This window comes from Emys orbicularis, chromosome 14, assembly GCF_028017835.1.
Source record: "Emys orbicularis isolate rEmyOrb1 chromosome 14, rEmyOrb1.hap1, whole genome shotgun sequence".
NCBI classification, from domain to species: Eukaryota; Metazoa; Chordata; order Testudines; family Emydidae; genus Emys; species Emys orbicularis.
The window spans coordinates 32,568,406-32,587,818 of NC_088696.1; the positions used below are offsets into that span (position 1 = coordinate 32,568,406).

General features: G+C 41.0%; 1 protein-coding gene across 1 annotated transcript in view; it reads left to right on the forward strand.

Annotated features, from left to right (window-relative positions):
- LPCAT2 (lysophosphatidylcholine acyltransferase 2) overlaps positions 1 to 19,413 on the forward strand; it is a 55,962-nt gene that overhangs the window by 13,616 nt on the left and 22,933 nt on the right. The window contains exons 4-7 of the mRNA XM_065416709.1: positions 1,768 to 1,880; positions 5,722 to 5,782; positions 7,251 to 7,309; positions 15,732 to 15,766. Of these exons, the coding sequence (XP_065272781.1) occupies positions 1,768 to 1,880; positions 5,722 to 5,782; positions 7,251 to 7,309; positions 15,732 to 15,766 (268 nt within the window). The remainder of the gene's footprint in view (positions 1 to 1,767; positions 1,881 to 5,721; positions 5,783 to 7,250; positions 7,310 to 15,731; positions 15,767 to 19,413) is intronic.

The window sequence follows — 19,413 nt, forward strand, 5'->3', positions numbered from 1 at the left end:
CTGCCAGTCGTTTCCAGGAATGGGGAAAGTTGTGGAAAGGCTTCTCTACTTGACATGGATGGATGGAATGGACTCATCAAGCCCTCAAAGTGCTGAATTTTCAAATGAACATACAAATTACTCAGGGTCTTGGGGGTGGGGAGTTATGTAAAGAAAATGCAGAACAGACCCATATCAAGGAAATTCAGAAAATGGCGCATTCTTGACACTGCTTTCTATGTTTGAACTCGCTGAGCATTTGTGCTTTGTGTGTGTCACTGATCTGTGAAGAAGGAGTTATGCAAAAAGGAAACCATTCTATAGATTAGAATATATGCTTGATTTTTCCCATTGTCGGATCTCTCCTCCTCCTTTTCCTCCCAATCAACTCAAGAAAAAAGAAGACCCACACTTTTATTTCAGGTTTCAGAGTAGCAGCCGTGTTAGTCTGTATCCGCAAAAATAACAGGAGTACTTACTCACCATATACGCACCAGCAACCACACATCACTGAACAAAAACACTGACCCAGGAACCTATCCTTGTAACAAAGCCCGATGCCAACTCTGTCCACATATCTATTCAAGTGACACCATCATAGGGCCTAATCACATCAGCCATACCATCAGGGGCTCGTTCACCTGCACATCTACCAATGTGATATATGCCATCATGTGCCAGCAATGCCCCTCTGCCATGTACATTGGCCAAACCGGACAGTCTCTACGCAAAAGAATTAATGGACACAAATCTGACATCAGGAATCATAATACTCAAAAACCAGTGGGAGAACACTTTAACCTGTCTGGCCATTCTTTGACAGACCTGCGGGTGGCTATCTTAAAACAGAAAAACTTCAAAAACAGACTCCAACGAGAGACTGCTGAGCTGGAATTGATATGCAAACTAGACACAATCAACTCAGGGCTAAATAGGGATTGGGAATGGCTGAGCTATTACAAACATTGAATCTATCTCCCCTTGTAAGTATTCTCACACTTGCTTCTTATCAAACTGTCTGTACTGGGCTATCTTGATTATCACTTCAAAAGTTTTTTTTCTCTTACTTAATTGGCCTCTCAGACTTGGTAAGACAACTCCCACCTGTTCATGCTCTCTGTATGTGTGTATATATATCTCCTCAATATATGTTTCACTCTATATGCATCCGAAGAAGTGGGTTGTAGCCCACGAAAGCTTATGCTCTAATAAATTTGTTAGTCTCTAAGGTGCCACAAGTACTCCTGTTATTTTTGCACACTTTTATTATTACTGAGGCCATGTACATGCTGTAGCCCTTTTACTAATCTCACGTCCTTTATTTTGTATGGTGGCCAGCCTGAAGTTTACAACATTGTTCATAAGCAATATAACTCGAAGCCAAACTCCTAGTAGGCAACTAGGAAAAGTAACCTAAAAACACTAGACTAGCATGAAAGACTTACTGATATTTGCTATGTAGTTTTGGGAGCACAGGGCAGGGAAGATGGTCTCATGGTGAAGGCAGGACTGGGACTTAGGAGATCTGCATTCAGTTTCTGACTCTGCCACAGATTGTATGAACTTGGGTGCAAATCACGTAATTTCTCTGTATTAGGGGCAGTAATATCTTGTTTTTCCCATTCTTGGCCTGTCTTTTCTATTTAGACTGGAAGCTGATCAAGGCAGGGTCTGTTTCTTACTATGCGCTTATTCAATGCCTAGGACAGTGACACTTGATTTCATTTGGATCTTCTAGGTATTAGTGAGCCATGAATAATACTGATAACTTGAATCTCTCTTTCACAGCAATTCTCAGATCCCTCCAGCCTGTACTGGTATCACGTCTAGACCCAGATTCTCGAAGGAATACAATCAATGAGATAACTAAACGAGCAACATCAGGAGGCCAGTGGCCACAGGTAAAATAGGCTGTAAAGTGTCAGCTTTCCTTTTAAATTGTGAAACGTAAGGCTTAAAAATCCCATTCAGTTGGGCACTGGCCTGTAGCTGTAACTTTGAAACCAAAGGAGACATCATCAACCCTTTGGGGTTTTATAAAAGGCTTTTAGAAAAGGAAAGGGGATTCCAGCATAATTACTCTTGAGTGACTGAGGAATCAATTCAGAACCCAAATGTATTAACAACTTGTAAAAAATGTGTCAAGACCACTCAAAGGGATGCTTTCCCCCCCCCCCCCTCCCCGCGGTTAAAATGACAGTAAAGAAAGATAAAAATCAAGCAAATTGCTGATGCCTGTGACTTTTCAGTAGTGACAGTCCAAAAGAAAAAGGAAACAAAAACGTTAAGAATTTCACTTCCATGTCTGCTTCACTGTATGTGAAAAAAGCAAAAGCCAGGAGAAGACTAACCAAATCAACTTTTGACAATATGCACAGTTATTTAACTGCAACATTTGCCTCTTCTAGAACAGTTATTATTCTGGTGTTACTAGCAACCAGAAAATCCAGAACTGAACTTTTTTACTATCTGTGGGAACCATCCTGATCTAGCTACAATGCAAAAGTCCGTAAGCAGTCAAGCCTTAGAATATTCCTTGGACACTCTACTGCAGGGGCAGAAGCTTTGCATTTATAAAATTTAATGCTAGAATAACTGGAAAGAATTATTTGGGAATGTTACGAATGCAATGCACCTGCAGCTCCACATACAATAGGGCTCGGTTTTCTTCCACTTTCACCCTTTGCACACCAGTTTAAAACTCTTGACCCCGAAGATTGGGGCCTTGAGCCTGTTGACCAGGTCGCTTGAAACTTAGTATGCATTTAGCTTCACCTGTATTTTGGAAGCCACTTTACCATCTGTGTTCGAGTTCAGCATGAGAGTAATGGATATCAGCTCCGCATACCTACTCGCTTGTGGTAACTTTTCAGCACCACGCTGTTTCTCTGCTTCTAGGACTACATCATCTTTCCAGCTGGAGTAGCTGGATGCTGGGGACCTCCGTGGAGAGAGTAGCGTTGGGGGGAGCAGCTCTACAATTACTGTGCCAGGCCAAGGGCTGGGATGGGCCCTGGAACCTTCGCACACCCCATTCTTCTTGGAAGAGCAAAGCCTAAAGGATCCCTGTAGAAGCTGATCCTCTAGTTCTGACCTCAGCCCACTGCTGCCCTGTCATAAAACCCCCTGACTGACAGTGCCCAGGGAGCCCCACACAACTGAACTCCCCATGACAATCTGACCAAATCCTGCATCTCTCCTATCCCACGCAGTGGAATGGCACCTCTTCTACTGTGTGTGGAGCTCTTAAAGGCAGAGGAGCATCCAAGGTAGAAATCTGTACCTGATCTCGTGCGTGTGCTTGTGCTTGTGTTTGTTTTTGTTTTCAGTGACTGAGAGAATGAGTTCAGTGGCTGAAATATCATGAGATCTATTTTTCTCAGAGCAGGTCCCTTCCTGGATGATTGAAACATCATGAGGAAACTGGCTATCAGTTTGTTTTTGTTCCACAGCTGGCTTCCTGAAGCAAAAATAAAAAGCTGGTGAAAAGTCAGAGATGCCAATAGCAAGATATTTGTGTTTTCTGTTGAACCGGAATGCAAAGCCCTAATGATAAGGGGGTGGTCGGGACAGACAGCAGCCATAGAGCCCCATTTCCAGGAAACAAAAACCAAAACACATGTCATTTTCTCCCTGGGATGGGATTATTTAAATACCATGCATCATTTTCATTCCACAAGCAGCTTGCTCCAAGTTCTTTAGTTAGGATTTAGGCTTCTTTAATTTGACTCACAAGTGCACATTCAAATTTGCCCTATGCATTCTTACAGCCGCCTTTGTTGTTTTTCCATTTGTCACAGGTCTGGAACTCTGCCACGCAGGCATTTTACTCAGACACCCAGGTCACTTCTAGGAAAGCTTTTGAGTAATGCTGTGCTTAGAAATGGAGGTGTGATTGAACCAGTGCAGTTCATTTTCCTGGCAGAAATGCGTGGTTGGATGGAATCTAGACCAGGTGCACCAGAGCTCTGCTGAAGACGGGGCAGACACAGAGGTGGCTTTACGACAGTTTTGTGCTATCCCAATCCCCAGAGGTGTTGGGGGCTGTTTAGGCTTGTGGCATAAAGTAGAGTAGATTTGTGGATTCCCAGTTTACCAATAAGGAAGCTGAGGCATAGCTAAGTGACCAATCCAAGGTTGTGGAGTGAGTCAGCAGCCAAGCTGGGAATGTAGCCCGTGCTTTCTGACTCCCAGTCCTGTGTGTTATCCTTCCTCTTTTTTGGAGGAACCTGACCGTAAACATATTTTCACAACATATTCTAAAATATCTAGGGCCAAATGCTGCCCCTGTAACGTGGGTGCAGTGGAGGAGAAAGCAGAGGGATCCAGGGGCCCCTTCCTTTAGAACAGTGCACATCAACAGAAGAACACTCCTGTTAGCAACAAAGGGGCCCAGCTATTGCTTCTCCTGTACTCCTCCGCACAAAGGAGGCATGATCTGGTTAGGATGCTTTGTCTGTCCTCAGCGTGTCTGCTGAGTTAGGTGGCATGTGCTAGCCAAGAGCACATGCTGCTGCTCCCATCACATGTTTCTTTTAGGTTCTCAAAGAGTGGTTCGGTCTAGAGAGAACTGGCTGCATTTGTCTACTTGATTCTGGAGGTAGGAATATGAAAATTCCTCTCTCTGGGCACCAGCCCTATGTCCTTTAAGTATCAGTTTTCGTGCCCAGGTACCTAGGTAGCAATTTTTTTTGTTCTGATTGTACTATGGTTGGTACAGGAATGGTCATGTGTTTACCACCTTTGTGCTTCCTCTATCCTTGGAGCTACCCCTCTGACATAAATTAGAGCAGCCTCAGGGTTGCTCTAACTTACACCTACCTGCCTATGCCCCCAAGCAGAATATCACTGGAGCACAGGGATGCCTTGGGCATGCCTTCTTTTCCCCTAGCCATGCCCTGTGAACTAGGAGGGAGTGAAGTAGGAGCATCTCTTTGTAATTTTTGCTACAGTAACACTGTTCAGGAGTCGCATGTTCTTGCCAAGAGAGTTCAGAATTCCAATAGGTGTTGCTAGAGTGCCCCGAAAAGACACAGCTGCTAGTGTGCTCTATGTTCCTTGAAGGGTTGGCTGCACTGTGCCATACTGTATCTCCTTCTAATCCAATTGCTTCAGAAGATGATTCTAAGACCTCCTGGGTATCCAGTGTGTCTGATTCTTCCAGACACCGAAGCCATTCAGTAGTACGTAATGCTTTCAGAAGTCATCACATCACAAATGCCCCCACCTCTAAGTCTGTGTTTTGCTGCTGCCCCTTGATCCGTGATCATATCCTCACAGTTGGCATCTAAGCTCATGTTGGTAGCATCTGTGTTGGTAAGTGCTTGAGTGCCTCTTATGCACTTGATGTCAACCCAGACTCAGTGTTCATACAGCTTACAGATCTATAAGGAGCTCCTGGCAGAGAAAGAAACAATCACTCATTATTTCCAACACTATATACTGCAAGGGAAACATTGGAGGCCTTTTGTGCCCTACTTCATGCTTGACAAAGGCCTTCCCCAAAGTTCCCTCTCTTACAAAGCATTTGTTTTCAAATCCAGAGGAATAAAATCGCTGTCAATCACAGGCGTTCTTTCATTTCCTTGCTGACAATGTGATAAACTTGTGATGCAGTATCAGGGCTCATAGACAGTTCAGAGAACTTGAATAAGAAGTCACACCTTCAGGCATGTATAAGTTGTTAAGGCAAAAGTATAATGTATATGTATATAAATAAATATACCTTTTTTTTAATCCAAGGTACTGATTTTCCCAGAAGGCACCTGTACAAATCGATCCTGTCTGATCACCTTTAAACAAGGTGAGAGATATTGTGTTGCATGTATTTTGTTAGAAAATCATGGACTGGCATGATTTGCAAAGTCACTTCAGTCAGTCTGTAAAAATATTAATTTGGTCCAGTGGGTTTCTTTTGTTTATTCACAGTCTGTAAGGGTACTGTCAAGTCAAGCACTTCTAAAAAGCAACTTTTCTTCACCTTTGCTACTAGTAACACCTTAGATTATTAAAACTGCAGTAGTTTTTAAAACCTCTACTACTTTATACCATTTGCTGTGAGTTTGCTTTTTCAATTTGTGGCAGCTTGTAGAATGATAATAGATTAGTTAGTTGCACTTAGTTTCTGGGCAGTTTCTAGACAATTTTACTAGGTCTTTTCATGCTTTATAGCAATGGTTCAATAGTTGTGTTGCAAATCCTTTACAGGAATGTCTATTAGTTTTATATAAAGCATCTTCATTGAAATTAAAAACAAACAGTGGAAACCCATTTTCACAAAACCTACTTTTAAGAGATTGGACCTGACAATGTACCTGTAATTTGAGATGCATTTGTTTTAGTTAACCCCTAATATTTAATATACTTATTAATGCTACAAATGCATAAACAACTCTGAATTTTATTGGTTCCTGCAGGATAATTAATAATTGCATTTATTTTGGTAGTTTTGTAATTTTTAAAATTTAGAGCTGAGCAACTAACTGGAGTAATCTCAGTGCTTCAGTGTATATTTGTTCAGGTACTGATGGGGGGAAAAAAATAGAAACATTCTTTGTCATGCAGCTGATTTATGAAATCTACTCTGGTTCGTATTTAGCAGGATTAGCAGAGCAGATTATTGGCTGCACAGAATCGATGTTCTATTATGGCACTGTCTAGTAGAAAGTGGTCTCTGCTGTTGCTTGCTCACCAAAGCTATGATGGTTTCCCATGTTATGTTGTTGAAAAAGCAGCCCCCTATTCCAAAGTCACATAATGCTAGTATAGGCACCTATGTGACTAAATAAGGACCATAAGCATTACCTGACTATCTTGGCTGTCATTCTCCCCAATGGTCATGTGAACATGTAGCCAATATTATTCCCTTGGTGACTGGAGAGACAAGGTGGGTGAGTTAATATCTTTTACTACGTCACCCACCTTGTCTCTCTAATGTCCTGGGACCAACACGACTGCAACAACACTGACTATGTCCCTTGACAACTGACATTCATTCAGATGGGTGAAAATTAGTTTAAAATAATCCACAAATCCAAGGGAATCACTTCTCTCTGACCTAAAACTCTGTTCTAGAGTTCAGCCAGGTAGAAGGGAGGGTCTCCTTTATCTGGAATCACTAGTCATGCTTTTAAAAAATAACTGTCAAGGGATAACTTTTTTTTTTAAATTTCCCCTTTACGTTTTATTTGTCCTCCAGTCCTCCTTTGTCTTAATCACTTAAAATTCTTAAGTGGTATGTTTGTATATTAAAAAGTGATTTGTGGTTACAGGAGCCTTTATTCCAGGAGTTCCCGTGCAACCGGTGCTGCTCCGATATCCAAACAAACTGGTAAGTAGAACATTCTCCTTTTGGCAACTTAGAAAGCTAGAAATCAAAACATTCTTCTTAAGACACCCGGGTACTAGGCAGTCCATTGTCAAGTTTAAATGCATTCCTAGAGGCCCCAGCTGCTTTGCCTTAAAGGGTTGGCTGAGAATTCCCCTGACACAGGGAAATCCTCTAGTGATGCAAAGCTAGCGTAGCTGGCTCTACTGCATCTTTCCTCTTCCTTCTTGGTGTGGCCAGACTGGGAGGAGCTATCCTAGGATTGTGGGGGAAGAAAGGTTGCTTAGACTTCTACTCATGGCTGCACCAAGATTACACTGAAGATTGAGGGCCTACCGTTGTAATACAATAGAAAGCGCTTAAGAAATTAAATGCTACTTTAAGAGCACTCTTGCTATATTTTGTTTACTAGGTGTGAAAAGCAAATTTGTAACAGTACAACGGGTTCCCTTTGATTGACAGCAAGCAACATGGAAGCAATTCCCTCAAACTAAGTCTGCTCGTATTGTTTGGGGAGTGCTTTGTCTTGGCTTGTCATACTTCTACACAAATTTTCCTAATCCAAATGAGCTTACTGCATTCTTCCTAATATTGAAGCAACCTGTGTAGCATGTGCTTTGGAAAATTCCTGTTTAGTGCTTCAGTATTAGTATTTGGTTTTGCAATGTCTTGTAAAAAATTGAAAACAACAACCCAGTTGTCTTTAATACACTTTCCATATTCTAGTATATATCCAATTGGAAATCAAATACAAATACATTTACCATAAGAAATGCTTATGTCCTCCTCCAGTGTAGTTATGTTATGCCGCCGGCATAATTAAATAATTTAGAATAATAAACTCTGCTTTCCTTTTTGTTGTTTCACACTAGTTAAATTAATTGTAATATGTCATAACTTGATTAGCTTTGAGACAGAAACCATGTTTTATTGGTGTTCTGTAAAGCTGCATGCCAACTTCTGGTTATGTATCTTTCACAGTAACGTTGTGGGGCCCTTAAGAAAACAAATGTGATCCATTAAGAGAAACAACCTTTGAAATAGTTTAATAAGATAATTACTAGAAGGCCACAATGCCTCTCAGCAACACTTTTTTATTAGGAGTGCATGGAATTTTAAGAATTGTCCTTGATTGCACATCTGGTTCCATCCTGCTGAAATACTTACATGGCAGATAAACTTGAGGAATATTTTTAACCCCCGATGCATGTATGTAATTCCCATTAACAACTACTTCCTCTGCAAAACGCACTGCCACTGCTTTCACATGTACATAAGAATAATAGTTTGCACTGCATCCAAGAAACTCAAGTAACGTACATATATTAATGAATTTCCCTTCACAACGCATGTGTGAGGAAGGTAGGGTAAATGTTACCCCTAGTTTACAGATGAAGAAACTGAGACAATTTGTCCAAGGTCCCGGAGGGGGTGAGTAGCAGAGCTGGGAATGGAATTCTGGTCTCTTCACTCCTACGTCTGTGTTTTAATAAAAAAAAAAACACCCACCCTTTCATTTCCCCCCCTCCTCCTCTGAATTGTCCCATATAAAAGAATGCCACCAGTGCAGTGGCTGCATCAGACCCCAATGGCAAGGTGGCAAAAGTCAACAGGAGTGAGTACTGAAGGAAGAACAAAGTCCTTTAATATTTACAAAGCTAAATGTTTTACATCAGATTGGAAGTAAGCTGACTGAAGTCTTGGCCTCCTGAATACAATTAGATCCTGATCCAAAGTTTACTGAAATCACTGGAAAGGTTCCAGTTGACTTCAGTGGGCCTATATTGGACTTGGGTAAAATCCTGGCCCTATTAAAATCAATGAAAGTTTTGCCATGGACTTTAGTAGGGCCAGGATATCACCCCAGTCTTAAATAAACATATAATGAAATACATTTTTCTCATCACCTCTCACAACTAATTGAAAATTAAAGTAACTTTCATTCCTTACAAGCAGGCAGCTGCAAGCATTTAGCATATGGGAATTTGGGGACTTTTGATTCAGTTTTACTTCTACTCTCCTCCACCCGATCTTTCCAAGTTTTTGTAGCTGTTAGAGCAATTCTTCTCCCTGAGTAAACTCAAAAGGCCCCAAGGCAGACATTTAATGCTCTTTATTATAATTAATTAAGCTGCAATTCATGTGCTTGTATTTGTGGTGTGGGTTATGCGCTCTTCTTCCCGGAGGCTTAATTTATGACTGCTGCAATCCACCTAACTTTCAGAGGTGTAGGCTAGTACATTCTTGTTGTTTTCCTGCTGCCTGTGTGCCTCCCCTCCCCCTCTCACCACCACCACCACCACCAGAAGCATCAAACATTTTGAGGCGGGGGCCGGGGAGTGGGATCACATGTGTCCTGTCTCTTTTAGGGCAGGTCTACACTACCGCTTAAGTCGATCTAACTTGCGTCGCTCAGGGGCGTGAAAAAGCCCCTCCCCGAGTGACACAAGTTTTGCGCTATATATGCTGGCACTATGTTGGCGGGAGACGTTCTCCTGCCGACATAGCCTCCGCTTCCTGCCGAGGTGGAGTAATTATTCTGAGGGGAGAGCGCTCTTCTGTCGGCATAGCGCATCTTCACCAGACACGCTACAGCGGTGTAGCTGTGCCAGTTTAGCACTATGGTGTAGACTTGCCCTTAGATGTCAGTACTCTCCTCTGATGCTGTTTCTCCCATTTACCACAATGGGAACCACACCTGCATTGGGAGAGAGCATTAGATGAACTATCTTCCCTGCACTTTCTCTTTCTAATCCTTCTTCCCATGCAATTAAATAGTGAAGCATATGATTACAATGCTAGACATGAATGTAATTTTACTACTGCAACAGGATTTAGAAAGATGTCCTTCAGCTGACTTCCACAGGGAAGTTGCAAACGTTTCTTTACATGCCCATTGCAACATAGTGTGTAGGTTCAAATTAAGTTAAGGGGAAAAGGCTCAGTGTAGTTCACAATATTTTTTTTTATTATTAAGAATAATAAGATTGGAAAATCATTTTTGGTAGCTTTGTTTGGAGGAAAGGAAGGGTGCACAATTAAATGTTGCAGCAGGAAGGGGGAGAAATTCCAGGTGGGAGACAGAAGTTACTGCGCACAGGGAAGATTACAGAAATTGTTTTCCCCACTAGAGAAAGTACCACACAAGTAGCATGCCAACATTTCTGTTGTGGAAGTTGACAGTAAAAAAAGTCAATTGAATGCTTATAAGACATCACATAAAAGTCTTTCTTAAAAATTGCTAACTTTTTCTTGGATAATGTCAACTCATTATTAGCAGTGTCTTCTATAAGTTCCTGCATTTAATAGGGGGGATACTTAGATGAATGTAAAGAATGAAATAACATAGTATAAAGCAGGTGGCAAGTTTTTGCTTTCACAAGTTAGCAATAAGTTATTACTTAGCTTGTAAACTCCTCGGGGTAGGGTCTATCTTTTTCCCCCCTTGTGTTTGTACAGCACCTTGCACAGGTGGCTGCTGGGCTACGATTCGGGGCCCACAGTAAAAATCATAATAATAATTTAACAGTTTAAAACCTGTAGAGTACATCTTTTTGTTTGTTTGTCTAGAATCTGTCTCTGGAAAATAGGTTGATAAAATAGGTGTTGCAAGGTATAGTAATGAAGAAAAACTATGGTTGATTATTCATATGAATTTTTTTGTCTTGTCACACATTTAAAAGGCATTTTTATCATTTTTCATGATAAGCAGCAGTAATCTTGAAAATCTGCTTATCCTTGCAATAGTTTTGATAATGCAGCATATGCAATGCATGGTTTTAGTTCTGAATTTAAGGATGTGTAGATTGCAGTAGGCATCAGAATCTTGATCAGTTATGGTAGCGTGCAGCATATCCAAACTTTCTTTGCAGTAGCTTTTGTGTGAAACATCTATAAATACAGCTCAGTGTGTTGGACCAACATTGAGTGGGTTGATAGCTGGGACATATGAAGTTATATTTTCTTTACCTATTTAGTGAGACTTGTCACAGTTCAGGGCACCTGCATCTGTATTCTCCCTTCATGGTCCAGCAAGAGCACCCATTCTCAGGATTCCCGCTCCACAACCATCATCTCTTGGGCAGAGACACGCATCTCTCTCATTCCTGTCCTGGGTATTTCCAGGCTGCACAGATCCCTGCCTACACTGTGAATTCCCCAGCAAGGCAGATTGCCTCAGCAGGCCTGCACTGCCTTCCTTCCTCAGAGGCTATAAGCAGCATAATTGCCCACAGTTAAGTTACCACCCAGCTCTTCCTAAGCAAGCACCTTTAAGGTGAAAGTATTACAGAGAAAGTATCTTGAAAACAATAAAAGAACCTACACCCCTGCTAATACGCTTACCAGAGATCACCTCCGCTCCAGCAAGGGCTCTGGCAGGTAAACAGTCTTTCAGACCTCACCAAAGGGTTTGCTGTGGTCATAAGTTCATAGCCGCTGTTAGCTCAAAACAAGCACCCCATGAATTGCTGTGTGCAGTTTGGGTCTTTGATCTGGGAATAGGTAATTTGTAGTCCATGGGTGTCCTCCTCAGGGCGAAGCTTCAAAAGGCTGAGTTCTTGCATAACTGAAGGGGGCACATTTGCATGTATATTTCCTCCTAGAGATTTCCTGGAAACTCACTTAACTTTAAAAGTTCAAATTGTTTCAAATAGTCCTTTAAAGCCCCTAACATTTCCCATGCTTTACATGAATCCTGTCTCCCCCCAGAGACGTTACATACAATCCCAAAATACTACATCAGTGTTTGCATTTGTAATACAATGAAATACTCATATTCTTAAACTTGATTCAGTAAGGTTTAACTTCATCCTATCATGTTTCTCCAGGATATTGCAGGAAATTGCCATATCTGTTCACAAGGCTGTCCAAATATGTTTGTGTTCCTTGATTCCTCTAGTCGTATTGTTCCATACACAATTGATCAGGTACCCAATTCATTCCCACAGTGTTTCAAAGCAGAATCCTCCTTCAGAGACCCAGGAATGGGAATCACTTATGTAGCATTTGAGAGCTAATGTAAGAAGCCAGGTCTTTTTAGCATCAAAATTGGACTGCTGCTACTCTGGCTGTGAAAACCCTGCTAGTGGGGCTATTTAGTTTTAGATGTAGCTGAAGTAAAACAGTAAGCAAAAGTAGTTTGATTATAGCGGAAGTTGGAAGTTTCCTGCCAAGCCAGGGCGTCTGCCTCTTGAATCTCAGATTTCCCCAGAGTACATCAAAAATTCTGCTGGTGTTCCCCTCTTCTGTTAAGATTCCAGTATTTTATCACAACAAGCTTTGGCAAACAGTTTCAAAAGGGAAAAAACAGGCAAAAAGGCCATAACCCAATTGAACATATAGTCAGACCTTGTTATTTTGAATCAGTTTGTACCTTCTTACAAGCGTATTTTCTATAGTAACTTCTCTGGCATACAGAGGTAGACAAAGTCTTATTTCAAATACACCTCTACCCTGATATAACGCGACCCAATATAACACGGGTTAGCATATAGCGCAGTAATCCTGGGGCTAGGGCAGCGGGGCTCGGGCGGCGCTTTAAAGGGCCTAGGGCTCCGGCTGCTACGGGGAGCCCCAGGCCCTTTAAATCACCGCTGGAGCCCTGCCGCCGCTACCCCGATATAACGGGGTTTCAGCTATAACACGGTAGGGATTTTTGTCTCCCGAGGACTGCGTTATATCGGGGTAGAGGTGTACATGAAACTCTGTGATACCATAAGGTGATGGTTGCGGATATTTTACTGGAGAATGCTTTAAATACATAAGTGGTTTTGATCAAGTGATGTAAAAATGTTGCCTCCATCTATAATATAAATGCTCCCTTTGACGGTTTACTTGTGGGACACTTTTGTTAGCCCCTTGCTTAATACTGGAACAGTGAACTTTGGCAACAAACACCTTTCTATTCCTGTGGAGCCAATACAGCTGTAAGAGATTGAGCAGGTCTGGTCTTCTTCATGCAGCACCAGTGGAACTCAGCTGCATTCCAGTTGTAGAATCTTTATTAATTGATGAGGGTGGAAGAGGCAAAAAGAACCCAGCCTGACTTTTCACATCCCAGGCTGAGTCTGATTATTCTAAGGGCAATAGGCAGGAGGGGGCAGGCAGTGAGGAGGGTATTGGTGGGGGGGGAGGGGAGAGACCTTCCTTCTTTGGATCGAGACTATCATGAGATCTGAGTCATGGATGGTTCCTTTTGCTGCAGCTTCCCCGTTTTCTGTAGCAAACCTTTTCAAGCCTCTTGCAGGTAAAAGAGACCTGTCTTGGTTCTTGACGGAGTGACTAGTCTCATACAACCTGTCAGGCTAGAATTGTATTAACTTGTATTTCTCCTAAAGAATTTGAGACAGCAGTACGGTCAGCTGGAGTTAGAACAGTGCTGATGTCAATGTCAATAAAGGGAGGCAGCACGGGCTAGTAGTGGTTGGGGAATGGCCAGCAAGTCAGAGACCTGGATTCTATTCCTGCCTTCGCCACTGGTATGCTGAATGTAACTACATCTTGCCTTGCCTTAGCCTGTCCACCTGTAACATGGGGATAATGATGTTTACACTCTTTTGTAAAGCACTTTGACATCTATGGATGGAAGTAACTAATCAAAAGATTAATACTAGATAGAGAGTTTTAAAACTTAAAAAACCACCAGATCATTTATAAAGAGGAAATGACCTTAAAGAGAACAGTCATTGTACGGAAGTTGGAGGAGGAAGCTAAAAGTATAAAAAGCAGTTTAATGAGGCGGTCAGTATATTCACTGTGTTGAGAATAAGGTATAAATTGGCAATCTTGTCCATAAAATATTAATAGGGTAAATCTGTGTCCTTATGTATGGGAAGGCTAGGGACACTTCAGAGCATGGTTTTGGTAAATTTTAATCTACGGTATAGTCATCCTCTGTTTATAAGAACTAGGGTAAATGTGCACCACATTTTGTTTCTGTTTCGGGCTCCTTTTCTTTCTAATCATGCTCAGTACAGATGTGATCGTAGGAAGATAGGAACAGCCTGCAACAACAATTTAAACAAATCATTTCAACTAAGCTGTGATTATCCCCGGTGTGATTCTATACAAGATGATTGGGAAAAGGGAAAAAATACAGGCTCGTGCCTTCTTTTAGCTTCTTTGTGGTGTGTAAAGAAGGCCTGAAAGATACTTTGGGGTTTTTTGTTTTTGTTTTTTAATTTTCTATATGTTTCTACACTAGAAATTCAGATGCTGTCTAGATTCATAGATTCCAAGGCCAGACGGGACCATACTGATTATCTAGTGTGATCTCCTATATAACGCAGGCCATAGAACTTCCCCAAATAATTCCTAGAGTAGATCTTTTAGAAAACATCCAATCTTGATTTAAAAAATGTCAGTGATGGAAAGTCCACCCCAACCCTTGGTAAATTGTTCTGATGGTTAATTACCCGCCCTGTCAAAAATTTACGCCTTATGTCCAGTCTGAATTTGTCTAGCTTCAATTTCCAGTCTAGGCTGGAAGACTCTTTGATGACTGGAGAGTTTTGTGTAAGTGATGAGATCACACGTGCTAAAGGAGTAAAAGTAGCACTGTTAAGTGGGAGAAGATAATCTTCATCAGACTGTTAAAATAACAACCATTTGACCTCAGTGACTAATATTTCTGAATAAATGAAACATTTGTTGAACATTCCACATTCTTGTCCCTTCCTTCAGGGAGATAAGAGCTTAGTGCTTCCCACTGGTCCTCCAACAAAACCACAGAAGATCAGACTTCACATTCCTAACATTTCTGTGATGGAAAAACAAGCAGAATTTGTTTCTTAATTAAACCAAACAAACCAACCCATCCTTTCAGGCCCTAAAGTAGCACAAGCCCCTCAACTCCCTCCCTCTCCCTTTTGGTATCCTTTGTAGGTTAACTTTAAAACACTGGAGTGAAGCAGGAAAAAAAAGGATTGGTTTTGCATAAATGGAAGGCATCACTTTTTAAAGAAGGAAATAGGTAAGACCATGTGTACCCTAGCACGATGTTGTGGCACGACTAGTGCTGCAATCTCAAGCAGAACTACCAAACCACACTGTAAAGCTGTTCTTCCTGGAAGACAAGGAGTAGATTATAATTAGTGCCTTTTATAGGGCTAGTGTCCACTCCCAGTGAAGTCTTTTAATGGGAACTCAGTAAGAATCTAGGTGATGTAAAACATCAGTCAGTACAAAACTGCCCGAGCAAACTAATGCATGGGTTTAATCTTTTCTCTGTTTCATTATCCATACTATGGAAATGCAGCTGCTGGTGAAAATATTTATAAGGCTATGGATTCCAGACACATTAACATTTTTTATAGGACAGTAAAACATCCTCTGCTTCACCCAATTGTATGCTTATAATTTTCTGTTGTATCATGTCTGTTCTCCCCTCTTGTTTGACTTGTCATAAATTTCTGTTTTTCTTTAGGATACTGTGACCTGGACATGGCAAGGCTATTCATTGTAAGTTTTCTAACCCTATTAAAAACAACATACAGGAACTTCTCCCATTAATAAATACACTGGCAATGACCAAACCAGCCCTGTTAAATCCATAGGAACACATTTCTTGATTTGTTCTTCTGATGGAATGTAGTTGGGGGTCATACTGACATTATGTGACATGCTCCAATGTTTAATCTCTTAGTAGATAGAGCACTAAACTGCTATTCAAGACACCTGGGTCTGTTCCTGACCCTGCCACTGGTTTGCTGGATGGCCTTGGGCAAATAATGTCATCTCTGTATGCCTCAGTCTCCCCATCTATTAAAAAGGGGATAATGATACTAACTTCCTTTGTAAAGAGCTTTGAGATCTACTGATAAAAAGCACTATATAAGAGCTAGGTATTATTATGGCAGCAAGTTTTGTACTTGTTTTATTTTTCTGTCCTGTAAGGATCTGTCATTTCCCAGTTATATCACCCTGAGGATCCCCTTGCTTATATTGGTATCAATCCAGAGTAACTCCAGTGAAGTCAAGAGTTTTAAACTGGTGTGCAAAGGGTAAAAGTGCAAGAAAACCGAGCCCTATTGTATGTGGAGCTGCAGGTGCATTGCATTCGTAACATTCCCAAATAATTCTTTCCAGTTATTCTAGCATTAAATTTTATAAATGCAAAGCTTCTGCCCCTGCAGTAGAGTGTCCAAGGAATATTCTAAGGCTTGACTGCTTACAGACTTTTGCATTGTAGCTAGATCAGGATGGTTCCCACAGATAGTAAAAAAGTTCAGTTCTGGATTTTCTGGTTGCTAGTAACACCAGAATAATAACTGTTCTAGAAGAGGCAAATGTTGCAGTTAAATAACTGTGCATATTGTCAAAAGTTGATTTGGTTAGTCTTCTCCTGGCTTTTGCTTTTTTCACATACAGTGAAGCAGACATGGAAGTGAAATTCTTAACGTTTTTGTTTCCTTTTTCTTTTGGACTGTCACTACTGAAAAATCGCAGGCATCAGCAATTTGCTTGATTTTTATCTTTCTTTAGTGTCATTTTAACCTCCAGCATACTCATTTCTCTATCTGACTTGAAGTTTCAGCCCAAGATACAGTAGATAAAAAGAGGCCAGGACAAAGCAAACATCTCTTCCTCTCCTTCATCAGATACAGAGAGACAGTCTTTCTATATACAGACTCTTACAGTACTTTTCATCTTGCACAATGAAACAAGAATGCCTTTAGCTTTGGGAGATTCCAATGAAGAGAGATTTTCCATTTCAGATACTAATAGTCAGTGAAAACTCTTCAAGGGAGACCCTCAGAGACCAACAAAGGGCAATAGCTTAACGAAGGTGGCTTTCTAATAAGTGATTCCAAATTGTGCTCATGCAACTGAGCATATTAAAGCTTAAATATTTGACGCCATATATTTTATTTATAAAACCTCAGTAGAAACATTGTGTATCGTTTTGCAGAATTTTTATTATAGTAGTACTGAAATGAAAATGCATAAAAATTCCAATGTAGTATAGAATTTTTTTTCAGTTCAAATATATTTACATGAAATAACCAAGGAGAACTATTCTTAAGTATGTTTTAGGAGCATTTTTTTCATGATGTCCTCAGTTCATTGGTCGATTCCAGTATTTACATGTTTGATGTAGTCTTACCAGTTGATGGTCTAGTTCTTCTCGTTGCTAATAAAGGAATTTCCTCTAATATTTTGTCCACCCTGGACACTTGTTCTATAAAATTCTATTCAGACAACTTGTACATAAGAACGGCTGTACCAGGTCAGACCAAAGGTCCACCTAGCCCAGTATCCTGTCTACCGACAGTGGCCAATGCCAGGTGCCCCAGAGGGAGTGAACTAACAGGCAATGATCAAGTGATCTCTCTCCTGCCATCCATCTCCACCCTCTGACAGACAGAGGCTAGGGACACCATTCCTTACCCGTCCTGGCTAATAGCCATTAATGGACTTAACCACCATGAATTTATCCAGTTCTCTTTTAAACTCTGTTATAGTCCTAGCCTTCACAACCTCCTCAGGTAAGGAGTTCCACAAGTTGACTGTGCGCTGCGTGAAGAAGAACTTCCTTTTATTTGTTTTAAACCTGCTGCCTATTAATTTCATTTGATGACCCCTAGTTCTTGTATTATAGGAATAAGTAAATAACTTTTCCTTATCCACTTTCTCCACATCACTCATGATTTTATATACCTCTATCATATCCCCCCTTAGTCTCCTCTTTTCCAAGCTGAAGAGTCCTAGCCTCTTTAATCTCTCCTCATATGGGACCCGTTCCAAACCCTTAATCATTTTAGTTGCCCTTTTCTGAACCTTTTCTAGTGCCAATATATCTTTTTTGAGATGAGGAGACCACATCTGTACGCAGTATTCGAGATGAGGGCGTACCATCGATTTATATAAGGGCAATAATATATTCTCAGTCTTATTCTCTATCCCCTTTTTAATGATTCCTAACATCCTGTTTGCTTTTTTGACCGCCTCTGCACACTGCGTGGACATCTTTAGAGAACTATCCACGATGACGCCAAGATCTTTTTCCTGACTCGTTGTAGCTAAATTAGCCCCCATCATGTTGTATGTATAGTTGGGGTTATTTTTTCCAATGTGCATTACTTTACATTTATCCACATTAAATTTCATTTGCCATTTTGCTGCCCAATCACTTAGTTTTGTGAGATCTTTTTGAAGTTCTTCACAATCTGCTTTGGTCTTAACTATCTTGAGTAGTTTAGTATCATCTGCAAACTTTGCCACCTCACTGTTTACCCCTTTCTCCAGATCATTTATGAATAAATTGAATAGGATTGGTCCTAGGACTGACCCTTGGGGAACACCACTAGTTACCCCTCTCCATTCTGAGAATTTACCATTAATTCCTACCCTTTGTTCCCTGTCCTTTAACCAGTTCTCAATCCATGAAAGGACCTTCCCTTTTATCCCATGACAGCTTAATTTACGTAAGAGCCTTTGGTGAGGGACCTTGTCAAAGGCTTTCTGGAAATCTAAGTACACTATGTCCACTGGATCCCCCTTGTCCACATGTTTGTTGACCCCTTCAAAGAATTCTAATAGATTAGAATTTCCCTTTACAGAAACCATGTTGACTATTGCTCAAGAGTTTGTTTTCCTATGTGTCGGACAATTTTATTCTTAACTATTGTTTCGACTAATTTGCCCGGTACAGACGTTAGACTTACCGGTCTGTAATTGCCAGGATCACCTCTAGAGCCCTTTTTAAATATTGGCGTTACATTAGCTAACTTCCAGTCATTGGGTACAGAAGCTGATTTAAAGGACAGGTTACAAACCTTAGTTAACAGTTCCGCAACTTCACATTTGAGTTCTTTCAGAACTCTTGGGTGAATGCCATCTGGTCCCAGTGACTTGTTAATGTTAAGTTTATCAATTAATTCCAAAACCTCCTCTTGTGACACTTCAATCCGTGACAGTTCCTCAGATTTGTCACCTACAAAAGCCAGCTCAGGTTTGGGAATCTCCCTAACATCCTCAGCCGTGAAGACTGAAGCAAAGAATCCATTTAGTTTCTCCGCAATGACTTTATCGTCTTTAAGCGCTCCTTTTGTATCTCGATCATCAAGGGGCCCCACTGGTTGTTTAGCAGGCTTCCTGCTTCTGAT